This window comes from Cinclus cinclus, chromosome 3 (assembly GCF_963662255.1).
Source record: "Cinclus cinclus chromosome 3, bCinCin1.1, whole genome shotgun sequence".
Taxonomy (NCBI): Eukaryota; Metazoa; Chordata; class Aves; order Passeriformes; family Cinclidae; genus Cinclus; species Cinclus cinclus.
In genome coordinates this window covers 45,213,192-45,239,155 of record NC_085048.1, presented here as the reverse complement: position 1 = coordinate 45,239,155, position 25,964 = coordinate 45,213,192, and the positions used below count along the sequence as shown (strand labels likewise).

The following is a 25,964-nucleotide window of genomic DNA, read 5'->3' as shown; positions in this document are numbered from 1 at the left end:
ACTGGTGGTGGTGCTCTGGGAGAAGCGCTTGCTCTTTAGGAAATAAGTTTTTAATCGTTCCCATTTTATTCCTTCCCTGTTTCCCCTGCCCCTGACTCTCTCAGAGGGGTTCATAAGAACTAATGAATATGACATCTGCTAAGTTTATAAATCAGTTTGTTTTTCTGCTGGCTGCCTAAGCAGGGTTCTGATACTCACTAGATGACATATTAGAACAGATTTAAATTTTAATCACAACATCTCTTCAAAATATTCTGGCTTTAAAAATACATAAATGGACAAGTCTCTTGCTTCCATAGACTCTAACCTAGGGTATCTCCTGTATTCACAGGACCACTAAGTCTCCTAGGGCATTGTGGAGGCTTTCTGAAGCTGAGGGTGCTGGGGCTATTTGATATCAAGAAGAGAAGGTTCATGTGGGATCTTACCAATGTGTTTATGTGCCTGATAAGTGTGAGCAAATAAAACTGAACCAGATTCCTTGCAGTGCTATCCAGTGGTAGAACAGGAGGCAGTAGATGTACATATAATCGATCAATAAACTTTTTTTACTGGGAGATTGGTCAAACACTGGAAGTTTCAAAGAGAGGCTGTGAAGCCTCCATCTGTGGGGAAGTTGAAAACCCAACTTGGCTCAGGCCTGGGCAATCTGCTGTAATTAACTCTGCTTTGACACTTGATGATCTCCAGAAATCCTTTCAAACCTGAAATATTCTGTGAATATTGTGGATTATATCAGCAGATAAGATAGTTCTCAGGACTAGGAGCTTTTTTCTGTGAAGAAATTGCTGCTTGGAGAATATTGTGTTATCCAAGATAAAATATGGCTTTTGAGAGATGTTTTGAAAATCCTTTCTGTTTAGATTTTAATTTTTATCTTAGTAAATCTTCTGGAGTTACAATGTTTATTTCTTACAGCCTAATTATTTTAATAGAAACAACCTGACCTATAAATCAATGCAGTAACAACATTTTTATCAGTTTGCTTCACTTGACAAATAAATGCAGTTTTATAGTGCTTAAAATCCAATCCTGAATGAAATTGAAGTCTGTTGAAGTATTTTTGATCCATAGAATCATTAAGATTGGAAAATTCCCCCAAGATCCAGTCCAACCATTAACCTCACACCACCATTTGTGGAACTAAACCATGCCCTCAAGTACCAAATCCTCATTTTATTGAACGCTTCCAGGGATGGTGATTCTACCAGTTTCTTGGCCAGCCTGTTCTAATGCCTGCAGCTGCAGCTTTCCAGCCACTTTTTCCCAGCCTGCAACACTGCATGGGATTATTGTGACCCAAGGGCAGGACCCAACACTTTGCCTTGTTGAATCTCATACAATTTGGTGCATCAATCGAGCAAACTCATCATACTCAACTCTGAATCAAAGCTGCTAGACAAAAGTTTAGGAAGAATTTCATCAAGAAACCTGGAGTTTTGCTCTCTTGGTTAGGACAATGGTATCCATATGATTTCTAACAGAGGTAAAATGTAGTGTGAACTTGCATGCATCTCTTGCTGCCTGGTTATTGCATATGCAGAAAGTGATTATTCTGTTCTCTGGAATATTCAGTTCAGGGTAATACACAAATGCACAACCAGTGTTCAACAATTGCCTTGAGGTGTTGATTTTATTATCATTAAATATTAGCTAAGAGCAAGCATCATCTTTCTCTTTCCTAGATTTGCTGGTGAGTGTTTGTTCAAGGTCAATTGAAATAATTTATGTTTTCCAAGAAGGGAATGCATATTGCCTCTTGAATGGTTCCAGTGTATGTTGGGGAGTTAAAAGTCAGTTACGGTGTTGAGAATTACAGATGAAAAAAAGGAAGAATAAATGAGACATCTGAAAAGAGAGACAGTGGTTGGAGCCAAGGAAAAAGAAATGTTAGCACTGGGGTGGGAAGAACAGCTTCCTGGGGGGGAAGGAGAAAGAATAGGTGAAGTAGGATGCTTTATTTGTTTGTTTGCTTGCTTTTTCAAAAAAGCTAAAGATATGTGATTTTGAGCTAAATTAGTTACCCTAGTTTGAGTGTCTCATTTCAGGTAAATAGCGGCAAGGAACTGATAATTTAAGTGAGATTCTGACATTGGTTTTCTGGACATCTCTTTCAGATTCTTGAACAAATCCTGCTTGAGCAGACCCATCTGCAGGCATTAAGGATTTACATATAATTATTGTTTGGATGAACATTCCAAAAATTCTGCTTTGAAGCTTTGTTATGCATCTCTTCATTCAAATCACTCAGTGTTTTCAATCTTGTTTACTTTTTTACAGCTGTTAACACAATAGGGCAAAAGCTTCCAAGGAATGACTATTGATGTCTGAGGGAACCTAGATCCTAATTGCAGAACAATTGCTGTGATGTCATGTGCAGATTTTATGTGGTGTTCACAAACAGCTGGTTGCAAACAAATAGATTTCAAAAAATGCCTATAAAGGTTTTGTTCTACTTGTAAAGCTGCTGTCTGCACTGTCAAAAGCTTGTGGGGCATCGCTGTGTGTGAATATTCCTTTTTGAAGAGAGTTCTCATATCATGAAATCAACTTTGTGGAAAAAAAAGTGCTTTTGCCCATGTGATTTTTATCATTCGTACACTAAAAACAAGCACAGGTCTAAAAATGTAGTCATACAGAATGAAAATAAAAGTGACTCTCAACTATACATTTGCATACCAAAATTTGGCATCACTTTAAGTAAGTTAAATTAGCAAATTATTAACTTACTTTAAAAAAATAGTTCTTTTAAATAAGTAAAAGAGGTCCTTGCCAGATTATTGATGTGTAGCATAAAAGTTAGCTTAATACAAAACTTTCCTCTAGAAGGAAATGTCTCCAGTGAATATAATTATTCTAGTAACAACAGAAATGCACATTTAGTTAAAGATGGCATTTCTTACTGTGAAATGTCAAAATATATTTCTGTTTTCTATTTCTGAAATTGGTAAGCAAAAAACCCCCTAAATGTCAGCAAGATAAAGGTATGGTAATTTTAGACTTCTAAGGATGTTTCTAGAAATGTTTTCATTATAAAATTAATGTATGTAATTTTATTGTTCTCAAAAATAATCATCAAATGGTGATCAGATAAAAATTCTGTTTTTGTTTTCCAGAAACCAGCAAACATTCTGGTAATGGGTGAAGGTCCTGAAAGAGGAAGAGTCAAAATAGGTAAACTTTTTGAGAAAATCTAATTGTACAGCTAAGAGATTACTGTAATAAAAAATACATCTTCTGTGTAAGATATAAACAGATCTTCTGTATTCTTTGAGTGGATGTATCTACAACCTCTAGCTCAATTTTAAATCTCATTTACTGAGTTTTCAGAGTTGAGAAATTCCAAGTATATTGTTAGACGTTTCTGAACTTGCCAAGGGTATTGGATGAGTCATAAAAGCATCTGTATGAAACAAAAAAGTAAGCACAGAGAACAGTGGTGATGACCAGGGTTCTTCTGACTTCTGCTGTGATTAGTTAGCATAAGTTAACATTGTTACTTATAAATTGTGTTTGGGTTTTTTTAAAATAAAAAATATATAAATAAGATTACTACACATGTTTATAGAGATCAAGAGGTTTGTTACACAAAAGTTATTTGGTGTCAAGGTGAGTTGCACATGCAGGTCTCATGGACTTTATCCAAAATCTAACTGCCTTCTCAGTTTTAGTGATGTGGATATTACCTTTTTAAAACAAATCATGTGGCAGTACTCAAGTTTGTGTAAAAGAAAAGTTTCAGATTTGATTTGGGTTTAAAATATGTGGGTTTGTCCATACACCAAATATTATGCTTTCCCATCTAGCATTTCTTACTGTTACTTGCCAGGCTCATTCTAAGGAGAATTTTTGAATTCTATAGAATGAATGCTTAGTTTTAAAATACACCTTCGTAACAGTGCATGCTGACTGACTCTGGTGCTCTTTCCTCCAAATCGTGTAGGAGGCATGCCTTGAAAAATAGTGCTAAACATTCTACACTGCAGTCATTTTAGTTTTGCACTTTTGGTAAATACATGGCAGTCACAAGGACTCACAGTTTTGTAAGCATGTATAAGAATAAAGGAGAAAATGTACATTGGAGACCTACTACTGTTGACTTCAGTTAACCAAGTTCCTGTTACAGTTTTAAAAAATGACCAGGCATTTGTGTTATGTAAAGTTTTACAATAATACTGTGATGAAAACATGTCAGATGTTATCCTTCATAGTCTTAGGAATGAAGTAAATGGAATTTAGCCTTAGAAAAATTTGGTCCAGTATTATTGTAAGTAGTTGTTTGTTTTTTTTTTTTTTGTTAGAAACTTTGATTTGTAACTTTTAATGTTTTTGAGCTGCTGTTGTAATTGTTTTTGACAATACTGTTGAATTTTGTTTTATCTGTATTAAAATTCAAATACTCTTCTCTTTTTTTTTTTCCTTCCCATTCCCCAGCTGATATGGGTTTTGCAAGATTATTTAACTCTCCTTTGAAGCCATTGGCAGACTTGGATCCAGTTGTGGTGACATTCTGGTACAGAGCTCCAGAGCTGTTACTTGGGGCCAGACATTACACAAAGGCCATTGGTGAGTTGTCCTGTAAAAAAGGTGTTTACCTGCAAGTTCTGTAAGGATAGTAGCCTTATAATGGATTGGATGGTCAGCCAATCAGCTGGTTTTGGGGTTTTGTCCCTGAAGTAGTAGCAGGTGATCCCATCCATAAAAGATTAATCAAGATTAAAACTTTTGTGCTTTTATTTTTCAATAGCACCTAGACATTTTAAATATCTAGTTTGTTTTGTTTTTAAAACAAAAATATCCTTTGAATTGTTTTATATGTTTTCTTAATATTGGATTAGAAATCTTGTGATGTTGTAAACCTGCGAAAGGGAAATAGCTATGGCATTCTTGTAGGGTGTTATATGTCCAGATGCTTCTATGAAATGTGTGCCTTGATAAGCAGAAGGCTGGACTCCTGTGCTGTGCATAATCTGCAAATCATTCACTCTTGTTGATTTACGAAGCTCCATGTTCAGGAAATGCTGGTAGCCAGGCTCTTTCCATCCTAGTAAGTTCCAGAAGCACAGTCAGCCTTGGTGCCCAGTTGTTTGGAGAATTAAAGCATTGAAGTGCATGAGAGGTATCCTGGCTTATATACTCAGCTGCAAAGGAAACAGTGACCCTCTGTCAATAGTGTTAAATCGTTCCTATGAGTACAGAGATGGCTTTCTTGGCAGGCATTTTTCTGTTGCAGAAGTTTTTGGAGATGCTTTGTGGGCCTTTGTTCAGAGAGTTACAAAATACTGTGTTGTACTGGCATCTCAGTTTGAGTGTTGTCTTGGGCAGACCAACACTTGAGGCTCAGAGTGTGTTGTTTTTTTTTTTTTTCTAATAACTCCTGTTTATTCAATTACCACATGCAACAAAAGGTTTGGAGAATGAATGAACTGACTCCTGACTTTTTAATGAAACTTGCACTTCCCATTTCTTTATTTCTTTCCACTTCCATTTGGAGTCCTTCAGTAGAGGAATTTATTTTGTGTACTCTAGGAGAACTCTGCAGCAAAAGCTGAAGTATCAGAAGGGAGGAAAATCTGATCCATTTCAAAACCAAAAACCTGGTCCAAAGAAAAATACTAATTGCAGACAGATTCAGTCAGGTCAGAAGGGACCCTGGAAGGTTTCTCGTTCATCCTCCTGGTCAAAGCAGTGCCTGCTATGAATTCTGCCTGGTCTGTTAAGGGGTTTGAACAGCTACGTCTTGAAAACCTCTAAGAACAAAGATTTCACACCGTCTCTGGTTAACCTGTTCCACTGCAAAATCATCCTTGTAGCAAAGAATTTTTTTTATACCTGGTACCAACTTTTTGTTTTGGTTTATGTCAATAATCTCTTGCTCTCCTGTTGTGTGTCATTGTAAGAGCCTAGCTCCATCATGATGGTCACCTCCATGTAGGTACTGAGAGGGTTGCTCATAGATTCCTCTTCAGTCTGAACAAGTCCATGTCCTTCAGTATCCTCTCCTGGAGCAGGTTCTCCAGCTTTTAACCGTGCTGTTTACTTCTGCTCCTTGCCTTTGTTACTCCACTGTTTCGTGGTTGTTACAGCCAGGGCTGCCATTGATTATCATATCACCAACCAGTTCTTCCTTCTTCCTCAGCAGCACATCTGAGGGATGACACATATAGTTTACCCCCAGGTCCACTAGAAATCTTTTTAGCATCTCTGAAGTGATCCTGTTTGTGTTCTGTTTGTTCTCCATGATGCCCCATGGTCTGTTCACCTCCTCCCACAGCTCCTTTTGCTGGTGTCCTAGTGCCCCAACCAGAGTGTGTCTCCCAGTGTGAGGCCAGTGTCATCCTGCAGACTGACTCCTGCATGGCAGCACCCTTTCTCTGGAGCTCTGCCTCAGCTGAGACAGAGGCATCTCAGGGGATCTGTTCCAGTGGGAGCTGGGGATGGAGTCTTGTAATGTCCCTGTTCCCTGCATGGTTCCGGCACATTCCTATGGTGGCAGGAGAAGAATCTTAGGGCCTACTTTGAATCTACCACTAAGCAGACTGGGCTGATAACTATTAAGTCTGTGTTTGCTGAAGTGTTTTAAAGAAAATCCAACAGGATTGCCTCAAACACCTGTAAATGAAATGCTTAAATTGCCTTATAGTGGAAAACGCTGATGTGAATGGACCAGATTGCTGAGTGACCTGCGTGTGTGGTACAGGGAAGTTAGCTCAACTGACAGCTACCTGGTTTTGATAGATGGCATATTGTTTGGAGATTTGGGTGAGTGATATGTACCACTATCTCAGGGTATCTCTTTGAAGGGTGAATTAGTATAATGCTGTTGTTTGTTTAATTATGTCATAAATAACTTGGTTCTTGCCCTGAGGGATCTCTAGTCTGTGCTAAAACACAAGCAAGAAGTTCCTATGAAACTTCAGAGGATGATGGTACTTTGGAGAGATCTGGTTTTGCTAGCAGTTTATTATTTCTGAGGCTTTTATTTCTTGTATCACACCAGTGAGTCACCCAGGAGGGGTGTGAATGGTTGCATAGTAGTACCTGGCATGCAATGTAGGTGCTGAGGGCACTCAAAACAGTTTGGGCAGCAAAATAAAAAACACGTAAATGAAAACAAGGAAAGTTGCAAGTTGAGATTTGTAGGCTGACTGAAGGATGAGAGAGAGGAACATGTATGGAAGAGAAGAAGAAAGAAAAAAAAAAAAAGTACATGGAGCTATCTATGTGCAGCTTTTAGGCAGAGGGAAGACATGAGTAACAAAATGACAGCAGTGATGATGTTCATGCAGTTTGAGTTGAGACTTGTGTTTTGCTTCTAGCACTATGTGCACTTAAGAAAAGGCCATTTCCATGAGCTAAGCAGGCTAGTGAGAGTTCAATTCATATGCTGATGTTTTTGGCAAAGGATACAACTCTTAAAACTTTCTCTCAAGTCTCTGTGCAAGAAATACAATTTTAGTATCTCTTAATATTACATAATTCTCAGGAATTCAAATATATTGCTTTTAATAATAACTCAGCAATTAAATAAGGTTCTCATTTAATTGCTCTTGAGTTGGATACAATAATTTAGAAGAAAGTTGATTAGATATAGCAAATTATGAAAAAAGACAGATTTTTTTTTTTTTAAGTATAGCTACTTGTTTCCCATAACTGTTTCCCCATGTCTTTTTGGACAACACATAACTTCTATTGATTTGTAGATGCAAATAAGATAATGCTAAAAGCAGAATTTTCTCTTTCAGTTTTGTCATAGTGAGAAATATTTTTGTTTGAATTTGCTAGGAAATCATTGTCATCAGTTCTGTTCTACAACATCCTGACATTGTCAAACAGTTGATACATGATTCAGATGTTTGCTTTACTTTATTTTAAATGTGGGTTTTTGTATTCTCTCTTCCTTATGTATGTAATACTCTCTTTCTTATCTTTGTTTCACATATAAGTATTAGCAGTGTATTCAAAATATCCTGGACATTGTCTACTATAGTGTCCTGTTTGGTTTTATTCTTGTGATAAAGTCTTTAGGTGTGCTCTGCTTGCATGTAAATAATTCTCATACAAGATCAAAGACTGAAATTAGAATTTGACTTCTGACTTGTTCAGGATTTTTTCTTTGATTTCTGGACCTGATCTTAGTTGCATTTTGTGAGCTCAGCTTCAAGGGAAAATTGGATTAAATACAATTAATTAAATAATAATTTAACAATAAAGTAAATCTGTTTAGAAAGTGCTATATATTACACAAAACAATACGTAAGTGTATTTCATTATTTTAGGGGTGATTTTTTCAGTGATGTTTTTCCTTTATTTAGTCTCTTCAGTTTAATTAAATATTCTGCTTTTAATTTATTTCCTTGGAGAACAGATAGTTGTTCATCATATATGTAACATCCTGTTTTAAAGAGATATAGGAATCAGGAAAATACTGTTGCTGAAAAACAGAAATAGCTTTTGTCATCTGCATGTTAAAAGGTTAATAAAAAGCCCATGTTAGGGTTTCATGGAGAGTAAATATTTCCTGAATTGTGAATGTTTGTAATGTAAGCCCTACTTGTTAATAAAAGTTTCACATGTAATATCTGCTATTATAGTTACAAGTAACTAACTCACCAGATGAATGCAAATTGGGAAAATGGTCTTGTAGAAACCAAAGTTCATTCTCTGTTCCATTACCACAATATGAATTTGTACTAAATTCGCTATAGCCTGTGAAGGTTTTCTGCATTTTCAGCATCAAAATTAAAAAAATATAATATGTTTCTCTGTGTTCATCAGATCTTAATACTTTAGCGAAGACTTAAAACCTGCAAATGAAAGTAATGTGAACAAGGTTCACGTGAAACCAAGTAGCTGCGAAAATGTACATTGCTTGCGATCATGGAAAGTTTAATAAAATTACTGAACAACTAGAAAGTCTAGCATGACAGAAAATGCCTTTATGCTCAAAATACTTAAGGAACAAGGTTGAAGTAAGTGGCAAGGTATAGTGCTCCTTTCATGCATGGGCAAAGACCTCTGCAGTTTAATTTTAAGGAAACTAAAGGAAATTACTGTGGTAAAATGAAGGAAAAACTAAGCTGACTTTGAGCTTGAAAGGAGACATTGATCAGAGTGGGGTTTTTTCACTCTGGGAACATCAGATTAGAAAATAATATTTTAGTAGGTAACGCAAATAGTAAGAACTCTTTCATCGTAGGTTTTTAAGAAAGCATGTGGCAGTCTCCAGTATGATTCATTCTGGGCCATCTTGTAGCATATCAAGGTAATAACATAATTATGACTTGTTTTTATCAAGCTGCAGCTTGTATAGTTATCAGTGCTATCAAACAAGCATGTTATCTTACCTCTCTTTACCAGTTGCCTTAATTAAAGCAATAGCATGTTTGATAAATGGCATCCGATGCCTTATAGTGTTTTAGATGGTTTGGATTTTGTTGACAAAAGAATTCTTTAAAGTGATCATTGAGCCACCCATTAAGCAAGGCTAAAACACTGTCCTGAAACAAAAAAGGATGGGCTTGTTTATAGTGAAAAAGTAAATCTGGAAATATGAGAAATCTCCATTTCTTAGATACCTTTCTTCACTTGTTTAATTTAAAGGTCAGCAGAAACGTCAGAAATGACTGTGTGGCAACTGCGTTTACCAGCCCAAATGAGACCTAGGTGTAGAGACAATGTAATTCAAAGCCTGGGTAGTGCACTGTCACCTCATTCTATTTCCAGACTACCATGCAGTTATGGAAGCTGGAAATGTGTGAAAGGTATAAACAGATATCAAAATGCCTATGAAAGCAAATGTCACGGGAAAATATTTTGTGTATCGGAAGGGAATGCATTTTTAACAAATGCTGGGATCCATCAGAGTTGCAACAACTCCATTTGACTTCATGCAGGAATAAAAGAGAGGGAAATATCTGGGGTGTATTACGTAGGATTTAGGTTGGAAATATGTGCATATGTGTTCCATATTGCCTATGGAGTGAGTCCCACACATTCCGAGTGCATCAGATGTCCCTGCTGTGCATGCACAGATTGTTGGCATGCTGGCCAGGCTGTGGGGCCTCTGGAAATCTTGGACTGATGCCTGAAGCTCTTTTGGTCTCATATTCTGGGAGGGTTGGGAGGAAAAAAATAAGACCTATCTGGAAAATCAGGTAAACCAGAAATTACAGGTGGGATCTACCAGAAGATTGAAAACTCTTCAGTAAAAATGTACAGGGGAGGTTCCCACCTGTCATCTGTGGAGCCACAGGAAGACGGGGACTGCATTTAAGCATCCATGAGAAATAATTAAGAAGAAAAAAATCCATAGTCAGTCAGCATTTGATTGATGCATAGGAATCCACATTCTTGTTTGTGAGAGTCTGTGATTTGAGGAAGGGGTTGTGGAAAAACTAGAAAAATAAACAAAATTAGAGAGGTTTGGAAAATATTCGTTTATGTGTCCTTAAAAGAAAAATTCAGGCTGCACCAAGAAGGGAGTCTTGTTCATGCCCTGGGAAATGTTATACAACAGAAGGAGTAATTGGATTCAGATAATATTTTGTGGTAAACTTGTTTTGGCATGTGGTAAACTTTCTTAATTTTGATTATCAAAGTTGTTCTTATGCTTTTTCTTAGAGGCAAAACATTTTAATTCCAAGGATTAATTGTTGCTCTCTTATCTAGTTATTGCAGGTACTGGATGATTTACTGCTGTTTTTTTCCTCTTGCTCTCTAAAAGAGCAAAGCATATCTAAAAGACTATACAAGCTTCTTTTATTAAAAAATGAAAAGCATTCTCTACTACAATAATCTAAGAAATGTAAAGTTATGTAAAGGATTATTAGATCACCTAATCAGAACATTTTACAGCTATATTAGTAAGTATTTTGGGAAGCTTGGGATGCTGACAGCATCTGAAGAAATATTGTCTGCAGGATTGTTGCACACTTTACCACATTAACTATTTTGTGATCTAATTTCTGCCTTCTTTTAACTCCTCTATTACTCTTGCTTCTCAAATATGTTCTCTATTACTCTTGCTTCTCAAATATGCTAAGTCTGGAAATGAGCTGGTGGCCATTGTGGAGTCTGAAGAGTGTGTAGTGGTTTAATAGTCAAAAGAATGAGAACAGTGCTGTGGGCCTGATTTCTCTCTGCTGGTGTAAAACCAATGGAGGTACTATAATGCGGGAGACCAGCTTTCATTTCTTAGGACAGTAAGCTGAGTCTCAAAAGACTTGGCTTTAAATACTGATTGAGTCCCAAGGGTTGTATGTAGTTGGCCACATGTAATTTATTCCATCCCAAGTGTTGTTTCTTTATCTATAAAATAAGGACACTACTTAATGGTATTGTCCTGAAGATAAAGTCAGTTAAGGATAATGGGGAACTCCAATACAACTATGCTGTAAATTGTTTTTGTTAACTCAATGAATAAATTATTTGTCTGAGAACCTGGGATGTCCTGTAGCATCTGCAATTAACTTGAGAAATTCACACATTCTGGACATTATAAACAAAAAGGGAAGGAAAAGGAAAACAAAACCACTGAATCTTCAACACACTGCAATCTGCTGATTGTCCTGATTTGGATTGCTTGGTAAATTAACCTGTAAACTTCCACATGTAGTCACCCAGTACTTTTTGTATTCTCATTACTCTCTTCCCTGCAACACTTGAGGGGAAATACTGGATGCTTTTGCCATTTAGTTTAATATTTTGGCAGATTTGCTGCTGCATAATGATTACTATGACTTAAATGTATATGGCTTATTTTAGAGCAGGAAAAATAATATAAAAATACTCAAAAGGCAGAATATCTTCTATAGCAATAACTCTGTGATAAAAAGTCACTTTTGAGCAAGAGGTGCCTTCAAAAATCGGTCTACATTTAGTCCCATGTACATCAAGAGTCATCAGTGATTTGTGGGCCAAAAGTCATCCATACTGGTTATGGTTTTAGTTCAATGTCTTCTTTCCTTCTGACTTCTTTTCCCCTCCAAGTATCAGCTTTGTTTTCTTCCAAACTGTTAATAACCATGGGGCCTCATACATAGGCAAGCTTTTTCTTCTCTATTATCTCTCTGACTCTGTCCTTTACCAGACAGATGAGCTTTGCAGCAGCACATTAATTCTCTAATCTTCCTGAGCAATATATGCCATGAACTCAGTTAAAAAGAAAAAAAACGGAGATTTATTTTTTTAAAGGACTATTTAGGGAAGTAAGACAGGAGTTTTTCTTGTGAAAGTTATTTCCATCAACATGTTACCCTCACTATACTGTGCAGTTATATGTAGCTTTTAATGTGTAGTTTTTGCTACCAAATCTGAAAAGTTGGCTCCTAACAGTTGATTTTGGCTGAAAACCAAGTGCTTACTCTCCTAACAAGGTGCATACTTCTGGTGCAGAGGAGTTGTTTTAGCTGATCCATCAGTTTGATCTTATGCATAATTACTTCAGCAATATGAACTGAAACTTTCAACATTACAGCACTGATGGAGTAGCATGACTGGTTTTTGGGACAGGTGTGATTGCTTCACAAGTTGACTTCTTGTCAATAACTGTGATTGACAGCAGAATTACTCATGACACCAGTTTATTCCATGTATTATCCAATGCAGTTGCTTATAATTATGTTGGAGTTGCTGTCAGTGCCTTAGTAGAAATAGCTGTAAGGCTGAAAACCTTAGTAACAGACATGTTAAGATATTGTAAAGTAAAACACTGTATTTGGAAGGACAAAGGAGCTTGTTTGATGGTACTCTCTGGTAGGCAAGGTTTCTTCATGTACATTCTCTCCATTGACTGAAATAAAGTAGGCATCAAAAGCTTTGGAAACTTCTAGAAAAGACTGTCATGGCTTGTGAATTGGAACAGTCCAAGAAAGTATTCTTCACAGATGTTGCTTGTTATAACTCCATCTATCAGATAGCAGGGCTTTTGCATACCTTATGTTAGCTCTGAAGGTGATGACATAACTGGAGCTATTAAAAAGTTGTAATAGTTAAAGACACAAGCCAAGTGAGAGCACACAACAGATAACAAACTCACTGTTCCTCTTTAGTTAGTGTGGAGTTAACCTGCAGAGTTCCACTGTGTACAAAAAAGCTGGTTAATAAAATATTTTTATGTTTAATTAGAGGAAAAAAGTATATTTCTCTTTCAAAGAATATGTACTGCTTTCTTACTTGCTATTGTCAGTATTTTTTTTACATATGATCTTATGAAATGCAGAGCTGTGCATATTTCCTGAGAAGTTTAAGTGCTGTTTTACCAAACAGTGGCTAATCTTGCCTGTTCTTAATTCTGTCATCATTATAGGAGGAAATAGTAACAATTTCTGCCTAGTACTTTGCAATGTAGGAGAGATTTGTGACCTTTACTGTAAGTTTTCATACTTCCTTTACTTGCTGCAGTTTGATACTTGGTGGTGGGAAGTAGCCCTGAAGCTACAAGGCTGCTTTTTGTCACCCATTGCATTCCTCAGACTTTTGAAGAGTTGTCACTGAAAGGTCATTTTTCTTTTTACCCTTGTTTCCATGAAGAGCTTGCCAGCTTGCCAGGGTACCTCTTGGACCCTCGGAGGTATAAGCATGGCTGTTGCTGAAACAAAAGTAGCAGTATATTCTTTGCTAAATCTTGGAAGTGCTGGAGTTGTAAAATTCCCCTGCCATCTCCAACCACTTAAAGATTTAGGATTAGGGAAAAAGCAAGACTGTAACACCCTTTCCATGCCAGAACTAAGTGCTTGTTCCTCTGCCCTAATTCCTTGCCCTGAAGTGACACCACGTGAGGCTGGAGCAGCACCAGATTCTGGATGAACTGAGAGAAGAGAAGAAAGAAGATGGAACTGTCACTCTATTCTGCATTCAGGCAACCATCACTCTATGCTCCCAAGGAAGTTAGCTGCTCTACTGCTAGCTAATGTAGTAGAAAATCTGGTTTATACAGCAGTAGTCTTGGAGACACAAGTGAGGAGTTAAGGAATTGCTGATGATAATAATATTTTTACTGCGTGAAAGGACTGCTTAGGGCCTCTGGACTTGTTGCCACTCCCTGTATTAAATTTATTGTACCTGTACCTGTGTTATCAAGCTTAGCACAGTAATTTTAGTCTATTGTTGCAAGCTAGGTAATGTAACTAATGCATAGCAGAAGTCTGAAATCATGTAATCCAGGATCTTCATTTAATGATACTCTGAGGAGTAGAAATGTAAGTGGGAAAATAAAATATCTTGACAACTTTGAATACCTCTGTTAAGAGAGAGTGATGAAAGCTTGGCCCATTAAAGCACTGCGGAAAATGATGATTTAAGTGAACTCAGAATTTCAGTCAAGATGCTTTAAACTTTTTAGGTTTGTATTAATTGACATTAATAATTAAATTGTTAGTGCAAACACGAGAAGAAGGCAGCTTAGTTTAAAATGCTAGGGTGAAGGCATAGAGGTAAAAAGCAAAGCAAGGATGGTGGATTTCATTATTAATTCAAGTTAGTATAGTTTTGCAGTTAAAAGTTTTGAATTATCTTGACATTGTATCATGGCACAGAAGAGGATGCACTTTTGAAATGAAGCATTGTTCTTAGATACATGGTTGGCTGGCTGTGAACATCCCTCAGATTAGTGGGAGGTGTTTCTGTATGCAGCACAATCATCTTTGTGGCTTTACAGTGTAAGTTGTTCTTCATTCAAGGCCTGTTGAGATGCTGTTTGTTAAAAATTGGTCAACATTGCCTAACATCAAAGAGTGAAAGCAAATTTCTGACCCTTAACCCACTGACACCATTTTTTGCTTCCCCTTGAAAAGCCTGTCACATGTAAATGTTTGACCCTGTTTTCAGTTCTTTGTAGAAGGTGTGAAATTTAAAAGGCTAGTAACCATTTCCTCAACCTTCTGTTTTGCTGACTAAAGTTTAAATGAAGGACATAAAAACTGGGGCCTTAATGTATGAATGGGAAGGTCTTTCCCTTGTGTACATGTATGATAACAGAACATACATAGCAGGCATGTTCTGTTCACCTTACCAGACTAAAGAAATCCCTGTGTAAGCAAACGTTATTTTCTTAAATCAAATTTCAAATGCTAAATCCAGCATAAAAACTAATAAACTCATTTTCTATACTATCTCTGTGCTCCTAGACTCCTGTGTATAAAGATTCCAGGTAAGTCTAGAATGTGCTGTTGTGCTTAGCAAGAGATAGAATATCTCTTCAGTAGACCAATTGATATCTATTTGAAAAAAATCAGACATTTGCCTGTGCAGCCCCATTTTACGTTTCCCATCCACTGGTGTGTTTGATGTCATTGCCTTGATGGGAGATTTTGGAGGATCTTAAGTAAATGCTGTAGCTCTTACAGGTGGCCTGAAAAGCCATGTTTGGGCTAAGGCCTGCTAACTAGCTCTTGGGTACCCTGGTTGTTGCATTAGCCCTTGGCAGGTGCAGGGAAGCTGTATTCTGATGTCTGTTCTTCTGCTCCTCACTGCCTTTGCCAGCATTCACAGGTGTCCAAGAGTGCAGAATTTGTGTCCGAAACAACAGGAAAAAAAGCACTTTGGTTAAATACTAATGCTATTATGCTAGACCTCACTAAAGAAGAATTCTTCCCACTGATTGCGCCTAAATAGATGTTTTCCAAGTCTTTACTTGCTTTCTTTAAGAGAATTTTATTAAAGAATTCTGTGAGACTAGGAAATTATTTATTTATTTCTTTTCTTGGATGTAGTGAAGAATTATGATGTATTTAATCTTGGATTCTGTCCTGTGTTCAGTGACAAGTTTTGGATAATATACATGGGAAGAGATGCTTCATTTTATGAGTCAAGGCTATTGCTTAATGAATTGTCTTATTGTCTTAAATGGTCATACTGTTCTTAAAGAATGTTTCCAAGATACTGGAACAAATACAGAAATTAGATTATTGTGCCCATAGAAATGAAAGAGTACATGAGCATTTGTCTGCTTAATCAGCCCTATCATTGAAACAGCATCGCTTTGTTCTTGCTTCTTGGCTGCAGTGCTAAAGTAGAGCAGGACATGCAGGATTTTCTCAGCTGACCTATAAAGCTATTAGAGTCCCAGATTTTAAAACTGGGACACAAACAGCCATACAAATATTTTAATAATCTGTCCACACAGGCATTTATATGGGAAGTCTGTCTACCAATCACAAGTGTCCATCTATAGAAGGCTGGTGGTTTTTTCTTTTCCTAAAATTATGTAGTACTTGAGAAGTATTGTCATAGTGGAAGGATATTTCAGTGGATAATAGGTTTGAATGGAACCTGAGGGAGTTGTGTGGTTAAGAGTCACTCCCACCCCTCTTTCCAGAGCCAGGGAGCAAAATGGACTTGCACAGGGATCCAGTGTAAACTTGGAGAAAGTGCGGAATCTGTAAGTCTTGGGGGCAGAGGAGAACATCAACAAAACAACACAGTCCAACAGTAAAAACCTTTTGCCACAGTCCTGATGCCTAATGACAGAAGAGACTGTAGGAAACAGAACCATCTTTATAGCAATTGTTGTGTTACTCTGGTAAACTTATTAACATCCTCCCAAGGCATCAGATGGGAAAACTTTTAGTACCCAGTGCAACTCCATAGGATCTATGTGTCCCAGTTTTCAGTGGATCTGGGACATAACAAATGGATACCTTCAGTAGTTTTAGCTTTGGCTCAGGAATGGTGAGGCCACTCACTGTCTTGATCATTAGTAGAGGGGAGAGGGGAGAATTAATTGTTGGATAATTTTTGCCACTAATTTTGGTACTTGCTTTTACAAAAAGTTTCATTTATAATGAAATTTTCCTATAACATTTTAAGAAGCTCCTTTAGTGCTAGAGGTAGATGATGTGCATTAGAATAATATGCTGTACTTGAAATAAACTACTTGTGTATTTTAAGCTCTGCTCTGTCAGTGCCCACTACTGTGGAGTAGTGCATGTTACTTGGAATATGTTTCAAATAGATGCAGTAATCATTAATTTTTGAGGATCATAAATGGATAACCTTAAATGGCACTAGACAAGGATTTTCTTCCCATAGTTAGGCCTAAAATTTGTGTTTGGTTGAGTACTATGAATAGTGTAGGAGATAAATACCTATTAAGACTGCTTGCAACTATAAAGTGTTTAAACTTAGCAGAATTTAATGAAGAATTCCTGCTAGAAGTGGTGCTACATGTGGCACATTATTATTGCAAATTATGAATGTTTTTTAGAAGAAAAAAACAAAAAGTGCTAACTAATCTTGGCAGATAATCATTAACTGTGAATGGTATCAATATATGCCAAGGATGTGTTCGAGATCAGGTTACATAAAAGGGTCATGAAGAGAAGACCCTGACTTGCTTGAGCTGCATGGCTGCAAGGCCTTTTCTATCTATAATCTTTTCTTACGTAAATTAAACCTTCGGGTTTTCTTACTTTTGGGTTTCTTGCTTCTTAAAGTAACTCTTTTGAGTTACTTTACATTAGTTCTTTGGAGATGAGGAATATCTGGCAAGACACATAAAGGGTTGAACCCCAGCATATGAACTTCCAGAAAATACAACAGTTGATCAAAGTTGATGGCAATAATGCCATCCCACAGGAAGCTGTAACACCATTTTGGGAGTTTCCAGTGTTTATACAGATGTAGCATCCAGTTGGTGCAATGCTTGTCTTTCTGAATTCTCAAATGGTTTTAAATAGACTTTCTGTACACTGTGTAGTGGCTCATCTCTTACAGTACAGGTGATGAAGGAAAAACAGTTTTGAAGTTTGCTGTGTCACATCAGGGAGATTTCCAAGTTCAGCTTTGCTGTCAGGGAGAATACTAGATTTTACCTCTTTTTTTTTTTTTTTTTTTTTTTTTTTTTTTTTTTTTTTTTTTTTTTCTTATTAAAAGGAAAAAGGTCAGTCTGGACAGAGTAGTAAAGAATGGAATAATGAGCAGTGGCCCAGCCTCTCCCTCACAATGTGATGGACAGTGAGCACTGTAGAAAGCCATGAAAACTAAGAAAGCTGCAGTTCTTTTGACCTCTACATAAGCCATCTCCAAAAGGATTTGCTGTCTGTTATGAAAATGAGTGAATAGATACTGTTAAATGAAGATTCCATTCTTCAATTAATAAGTAATTTCCATTCCAGAGTAGATAATTTCTGTCTACTACCCATGAAGGAACTGTGATTAATATGCTGCATTAGTTGCTTGAGCAGATAAAATCTCAACAGCTAAAGATCTTGTTTTCATGCAGATAAGGCTAATAGGAAAATCAAAGGAAGATAAAACCTCAAGAATGCGATGTAATGCTCAGAGCAAGTTATACCCTGTCAGAACTGTAAAGTCTGAATGAAATGTGATCAGATTTTCCTTAAGGAAGGTTGGAAGAAAGGGATATATATTTGGACACCTCAAGCTCCATACCTGTTAAATGATGGGAATGAACTGGCCAGTTTTAGCAATAGTGTGATGACTCTTTTCTTTATTTCCTACATAAGAAGAGCAGTGTTTTTTCTTAAGGACACCCTGTGTCTCATAGGCTGCATGGGCCAAACACCACCATTGACAGCAAGTGGGGTTTGGAGTCTCAGATTAATTGCAACAACCAAGACACTTTTTTTTGGTGTTTTCTTTAGTCTGAGTCCACTAAACTGAACTCTGGTTAAAGAATTTTGTATCTCTTAGACTGATACATTGAAGTTAAATTGCTTTTTGTATTTATTTTGTTAAATTAGAAATAAATAAAGTTTCCTAGGGGTATCTAATTCAACTTCAATTACTACACAAGTCTCCACACTCTTGTATTCAGCAGACTATGCTTATTGTTAATCTGATCTCAACACCTTTTCCAAAGCTGTATCCTAGCATTGGTGTAGCAGTTATCCCTTTTTCTTTTTTTTTTTCTTTTTTTTTGGGGGGGAGTGGGTTGTGGGGGTGCTAGTAACAAACTTCTCACTGGCAAATTCACACTTTCATTTTAAGATGCATAGTAAACCATTTTGGTCATACAGAACACTAAGATGGATTCTAATGAGTAACTAGAATGCATACATATAATCTAAAAAACTGTTCTCTTGTGAATTAATGTTTTGGTCCACAATAGATTTAATCTAAAAAAGCATATAAATGAGAATTTTATTAAATAGAAGTTGGTGGTTTTTTTCTTTCTTTCAGTATATAGAATCATTAAGGCAGAAAAGATCCCTAAGATCATAAAGTCCAACTTTTAAATATCATGTTATTGTTGTCTTTATATACATGGGATGTAGATGAGACAGTTAAAATATTGTTGCTGTGGGAGTCAGTTGTCAAGTAGGATTTTAATTTTCTCAAAATTTGGTACTCACTCTTCTACATTTGATTAAAATTAGGATCTTTTCTTCCTCTTTTTAACTAGCTTGCACCATTTGGTTAAACATATGAGCCATTAGTCTTCTCCTTAATATTTATTTGGTTATCAATTATCTGTTTGGAATGGTTCTGAAATACATTACAATAATACTTCTATCATATATCTTTGTGAGGGATAGTTTTTGGTCAACTGAATGCCCTTTAAGCTATGTTGTAAGCAAATGTGTAGGTTTCTGACATAACTGAATATGTGAAGTGCTGGACTGCCACTGTACAAATTGGCTTTCAAGACTCTAATTTTGGTTTAAAGAAAACATATCTCCAGATTTTACCCTTTTAAAATATTATATTAATGCATTGTTTATAAATGTGAAGCATTTTGTCTTACTGTGGTTATGCAGATTGAGAAATTGTGCAGAAACAAGAAACAGAGCAACTGAGTACCGTAAATTTTCATTCGTTATCCCCCTTCTCTTGTAGATATTTGGGCAATCGGCTGCATATTTGCTGAACTATTGACTTCAGAACCTATATTTCACTGTCGCCAGGAGGACATCAAAACAAGTAATCCTTTTCATCACGATCAGCTAGACCGCATTTTCAGTGTAATGGGATTCCCTGCAGGTAATTTATTTTCATTAAAGCAGCAGACATAACACTAGTAAGTTGTTTGCTGTTTTTTCTCTGAAGGAAATTACTAGTTTTTTGTATAGGTGCAAAGAAACTGTCAGTTTGATGGATTTGGAAATGCTGACAACCAAAGAATAATAGCACTGGCCAACAAACAGGAAGTCAAACAACTCCTGTAGCTATTTCTACCTGAGTATCACTTAACCTACGCATTCAGAATTGTAAATGCTTTTTCTTCTTTCCACACTACCGAAGATAAAGACTGGGAAGACATAAGGAAGATGCCAGAATATCCAACTCTTCAGAAAGATTTTAGAAGAACAACGTAAGTAATGATAATGTAACAACAGTTCACGGGGTGTGGTGGAGGCAGAAATCAACTCCTACCCTCTGACTTTTTGCGGAGGGGATTTTGAAGTGTTTGGGTTCTAACACTGTGGCAGCTGCCTGGTTTGAATTACCTGGTTTACATGAATGGTCTTCTCTCCCTCCGCTGCTTGCTAAGAACATCAACTGAGTGGCCTCCTCATTTCTCTAGAAGGGGTTGTTGTAAGTGTGATTTAATCTATGGAAGGCACAGAAAAATGAGCTTCCTTAACCTATTTCTGTTACATATTCAAGATGATGTTAGTTTTGTGTGAGAAAGAATATGGAAGCACTGGTATTTTTGACAAGTGGATAGGTGGAGGCAGCAATATATTGGACAGAAATTTCTATTGAAGGTAACATGTTCAATAGGTTGTGGTTCAACACATGTCCACGACCTGAGATTTTTCTGCTTTTATTGTTTCCTGATGCTTTGGCTAAAGTAGTCAAGTGGTGATTGATAATGGATCAGAGCTGGTAAGGAGTCACATGGACTGCTTAAAGTAAGGTAGAGGACATGGATTTGGGAGTTTTGAATTCTGTTTCCAGCTCTGACATGGATTCATTACACTGTTTTTACACAAGATATGAAGTTTCTTTCTTCTGAAAATGGCTAGAGATAATCTCTGGAGCTGTAAATTAAAGACAAGGCACAGGTCATAGGTATTTAGGACAATTTTGAGCTTGGGAGCTGTAAGGACTGTGTGGTTTTCTGGAGGCTGAGGAGACGGAATGGTAATCTTAACTGCTGTGCCAAGTTCTAACTGGAAACAATAGCTTAAATGTTGAACTGTGATGAACTGCTGAACGCTTTCTGTGGCAGCTGCTTTAGAAAAATAACTATAAACTTCAAGCTGTGTATCTCTGTCATTGTCCTTATCAACAGCTTATCCATATACTGTAAAAGTTGTGTGTTTGATAATCTTTACACAGTTGATAGCACTCCTACTGGTGAAAAACACATTTCATGTGTGCAACTGCTAGATAAATAGCTGACGTGTCTTCCGATAGCAGTTCTTTTTACAATTTACTTACTGAGAGTTGGGAGATGGTTTCTGTGGTCACTTGATAGAGTTCCATGTTTTTTAATGCTCTATTATTTCAGATATGTCTTTCTTTAACTGTATTTTTCAGATATGCCAATAGTAGCCTCATAAAATACATGGAGAAACACAAAGTCAAGCCTGACAGCAAAGTTTTTCTTTTGGTAGGTGCAACTTGAAAATTGCTGTGATGACAGGAATGAAATTGCATTTCTAAGGATAATATCTGTGTCTGTTTTCCTATCTCATTCTAATGAAGACCAGTGTTAAAGAAAACTGTTTATCACTAACTGGCCATTTTTAAAATGTGTTTTCTTCATACACAAGTTGTTTCAACTGCTGGTATTGAAGATCTGAGAGTCTTCTCTAATTAAGATCTGCAAGACACTTGTATACCCAGCCTTACCTTTAGGTCTGCTGTGCAAATAAGAGAGTGAGTATAATATGTGTTTTGATTCTGTGTGGCTTCAGAGAGTTAAAAAGCCCCCAAAAGCTCAAAGAAAGGGAATAGGAAAGGAGAAATTTATTTCCTGTAGTAATTTGGTTTTCTGTTTCTTCCTTTTAACAGTAGTCCACCACTATTCTGGGGATGATTCCAAACAAAATCCCTAAACATGTATTTGCTGGTAGCCTAGTTGAGTCATCCATTGTAGGCCAACACAGGGTTGCTCTGTCTAATACAACATCATTTCTGTATGTCTCTGTGATGACTTAGTGCTGTCTAAATTTAGGAAGGAAGTTCGAAGTGATTTTGCTAATGCTGTGTACAGGGAGCTCTATAATGAGGCTCTTAGTGCAGCTTGACTTTCAGTGGTCTGTTTTCAGTTACAAATGGAGCATAGCAGTCATCCCTCTATGTCCTGGCAAAGATTTGCTCTTTGACTCATTAGTGGCTGCTGGATGATGACACAAATAGATGTGGAAACAGAATAGGTAGGTCTCAGGTAGGTAGAAGGGAAGAATTTCCATAAGAAGAGTGAGACTCGAAGAAAAATTAGTTAAAATTTCTTAAATTCAACTTACTGGGTGCACACTGGAATCACTTGGATGGTAAGTCTGAGAAGGTGACAATTGTAAGAGACATCATTAGTGTTAGCACATAAATTTCCTTGTTTTCCTACCAAAAGTGGAATCCATCAGAAAACCTACTTGCTGTCAGTTACATTGCTAATTCTCTAAGACTGAACACTGAGTTGAGAGTCATCTTGGGTGGGTAGGTTGCTTTTCTCAGGGGAAATATTAACCAGATCTCTGAAGAGCAACAAAACTACCGTACTTTATTTCTGAACATCGTAAGGAAGGCTTAGTTCTGTAAGGAAGGTAATTTGCTAGATTTTTCTTAGAGTTCAAGGGGTGAATAATGGTGGTTTAATGATCAACCACAGAGACAGAGGCTGATCTCATATAGTTTCCCAAAGCTCTGAATAAGAATGCCCAGGAGTATGGACTGCTGTCCTGATATCTCATTACTGTTCATTGGAGGTACATGTATTGTGAAGCAGACTCCCTGGAACTCCTTGTTCATATCCAAAGTAGTTATTTTTATGAGATGAACTCCATCTTGCAGGGTGACCTCTGAAGACATCTGCTTTGTAGCAGTCATTGATTGAGACTGTGCTAATGAGTACAGGAAGTGTGGTACATTGGGAACAGATGGCATCAAGTAGATCAGTGCAGGATAGCAAGTGACTCTTGACAAAGAGAATGATATTATGCCATTCTGCTGATTGACATTGAATGATAATGTCTACATGAAGGGCAGAATGTTTTCCATTCAGGATGAGGCATCTGTTCTTGTTGTCCTGGAAAAGTTACAGGCATAGTATTCATGGCTGTCATGTCAGGCCAGTGGAGCCTGAGAGCTTGAGACCTGCTAGGAAGTACAAGATTTTGATGAAATCTAGTTTCATTGATTTCCTATGTTGTCTTAGTTGCTGCTGCCCTGAAAACAAATTGTTTCCTGACATTTTTTAATTCATTTTCCCAGAAGCTCCAGATAATGAGAATTTCTCAAAGAAGCTGGTTAACAGTAGCATCACCGATAGGCTGGTTGTTTTGCTGGGAGTGATATTGTGTGTGATATTACTTGGAATGGGTTAGCTGATTGTATCCTCAGGAGTGAAGCAGGAATGCTAAGGGAAGGAGTCCAGGGGGCAGAGGCTGATGCCCTTTGCTCTTCTGTCAACTATCACATCTGGTACCAAAGATCAGGAGTGGCTGTGTACAGAGTATGCATTTTTTTGTCCCTGCGAGTCACTGTGGAGGAACTGGGAAATTTGCATAACCTGCAATGGTTCCAGAAGCTCCTCTTAACTGACAACAAGTTTTCATGTAGGGAAGGGTGATTTGAAGTAAAGATACTGGGTACCAAACTGTTGTCTGTATTGTATTGTGTGAGGTCACTATGTAAAGAGCCAACATATCATTAGAAGTTCAGTCTGTGAAGATGCACAGAAAATGTAGGGTTAAGAATTATATCACCACACAAAAATGCAGTAAATAAGTGTCCATTCAACCCCCCCAGGTGTATGCAATGCAGAATTATCTTGAGTTATGACTCTGTTTTGGTGTGAGTGTGTTGAGGTCCATGGCCCATAAAGTATGTGAATAAGAAGAGTTGGGAAGGAAATGGCAAAAGCACAGAGAGTTTTGAGACCTTACCTATCAAGTAGGGTTAACTACAATTATTGAGAAAGATAATTCTTTGTATTTCCTTTCTTGAGGAGGGTGAGTCCTTTTACTGGGGCTGTTTGCTGTGGCATATATATAGAATGTAGATTTGTTTGTCAGGTTTTTAATTTATTGGAACAAAAAGCCCCAAATACCCATGTCAAAATCCCATTCTTTTGTTGAACATCCAGGCAGATTTTGTTGGAGGCCTGAAAGAGTTTGAGCTGAGATGTCCTTTACAGAAGGAAATTTGTTTTCACTGCTGGTGTGAATTAAGAGAGTATTGTGTGAGAGCAGGATACTGTAGAATTTCCTACTGTAAGTTTATCAGAATAAATAAGTAACTATTTGAAATGGTGGGATATGCCTATAATTCTCGTTTTATACTACTAATATATTGTAATCATCTTCTATAGCCCACAGCAGTCAAAAGCATCCTAGCTAATAAATGTGTGCTTGTTTTCCTCCAAGCAAGGAAGAAAGGTTACTAGGAATGGGCTCCTTCTCATTTTGGTACCAATTAGAGTGGGTTTGGGAGCTGCATGAGTAGCAGAGTGCTCTGATTCTGGAATGCTGCCAGTACAAGAAATGAAACTTTGTTGTTTCCATCCCTAAAGCAATATGGAGAGTCCTGGTTGTGTTCAGTCCATTCTGACACCTTCTTCCTTTTGGTGTCAGCAGTGCAGAGCAGTATAAAAGCTATACATGTGCTACAACAAAAAGCTATTATTTAGAAATGATGTTTTATGAACCTGTAGTAGCTGAATTTAGCATTGCTTTAGTGTAGTGGTTCAGCCTGAACAATTAATACTTCTTGATACACTTAACTATTTATTACATGAGAAGTACTTCACAACCACAGTGTTTTGATGGATGTGCATGGTAGTTGTTGGGAACTTCACTGAACAAGCAATGCTAACTTAGGCTTGTCTGGACAAGCCAGAAATAATTTAGCAATCCACAATCCAAGACATACAAGTCATAGTTTGAAAAATGATAGTTTGATAAGCTTTCTGCTATTTTTAATGTTATGCTTTGCAGCTTCAGAAGCTTCTTACTATGGACCCTACAAAGAGAATTACCTCAGAGCAGGCTTTGCAGGACCCCTACTTTCAAGAGGATCCTCTGCCTACATCAGAGTATGTATTCCCTCTTCTGTACACATCTAGGGTGACTTCTTTCTACTACATGCCAGTCACTGAAATTACACCACAGATGAAAAATTCACAGATACCTGTCTATGTCCACAAGAAGTAGTAGCTCAGCCATGCTCAGTAGAAGCTACAAGTGTAGTACAGAAGTGTCTCTATCTACTGGTACCAGATCTACCAGTAATTTTTCTGCTTAGTGTTTATCTGATGCTGTCCTGTGGAGAACTGTAGTTCCCCATGGATTACAGGATAACATTATGATAAGGTCTCTGCCATAAGCATTAAGGAATGTTTCCAAATTCTATTGCTCAGATGAATTTAAAAGTGATCTTTTTTCCCTAAACAAAACCTGAGAAGCTTAGTGAAAGTAACTCTGCAGTTGTGATTGGCAAATATGTTGAAGCCCATTGTAAGCCAAAGCAGGCTCATATGACACTAATACTCTTTGGATCAGTCCCTTTATTCAGAGAGCCATGCATGTTCCAACTGGGTGTTATGGAACCTCTGACACTGTGTTTGTTCATTTTACCATCTGGATCAACAAGTGGTCGTTCTGGCATTTGGACATGTTCAACCATGCCATGATTTCCAAATGACAGCCCTGTGCCAACAGCAAAGAGATCTGATGTTACAATCAGCACCTATCTTGGGTGCTCACACTGCCACTCACTTGTGGAAACAGGATTTGTCAAATACAAAAAATGAAGTTGTGTTATATACACTTGTTTTTAACATAGCTTTAAGGAAATGTATGCCATGTGTACATACACATATCCATGTGTAC

At 37.2% G+C, this 25,964-nt stretch overlaps 1 protein-coding gene across 3 annotated transcripts in view; it reads left to right on the top strand.

Annotated features, from left to right (window-relative positions):
• CDK19 (cyclin dependent kinase 19) overlaps positions 1 to 25,964 on the top strand; it is a 118,518-nt gene that overhangs the window by 81,779 nt on the left and 10,775 nt on the right. Inside the window, exons 5-10 of one of the 3 annotated variants that reach the window (XM_062489940.1) lie at positions 3,117 to 3,174; positions 4,435 to 4,566; positions 19,801 to 19,944; positions 20,206 to 20,275; positions 21,451 to 21,523; positions 25,071 to 25,168. In XM_062489940.1, the coding sequence (XP_062345924.1) occupies positions 3,117 to 3,174; positions 4,435 to 4,566; positions 19,801 to 19,944; positions 20,206 to 20,275; positions 21,451 to 21,523; positions 25,071 to 25,168 (575 nt within the window). The remainder of the gene's footprint in view (positions 1 to 3,116; positions 3,175 to 4,434; positions 4,567 to 19,800; positions 19,945 to 20,205; positions 20,276 to 21,450; positions 21,524 to 25,070; positions 25,169 to 25,964) is intronic. The other 2 variants (XR_009933054.1, XM_062489942.1) reach the window with 2 other exon arrangements.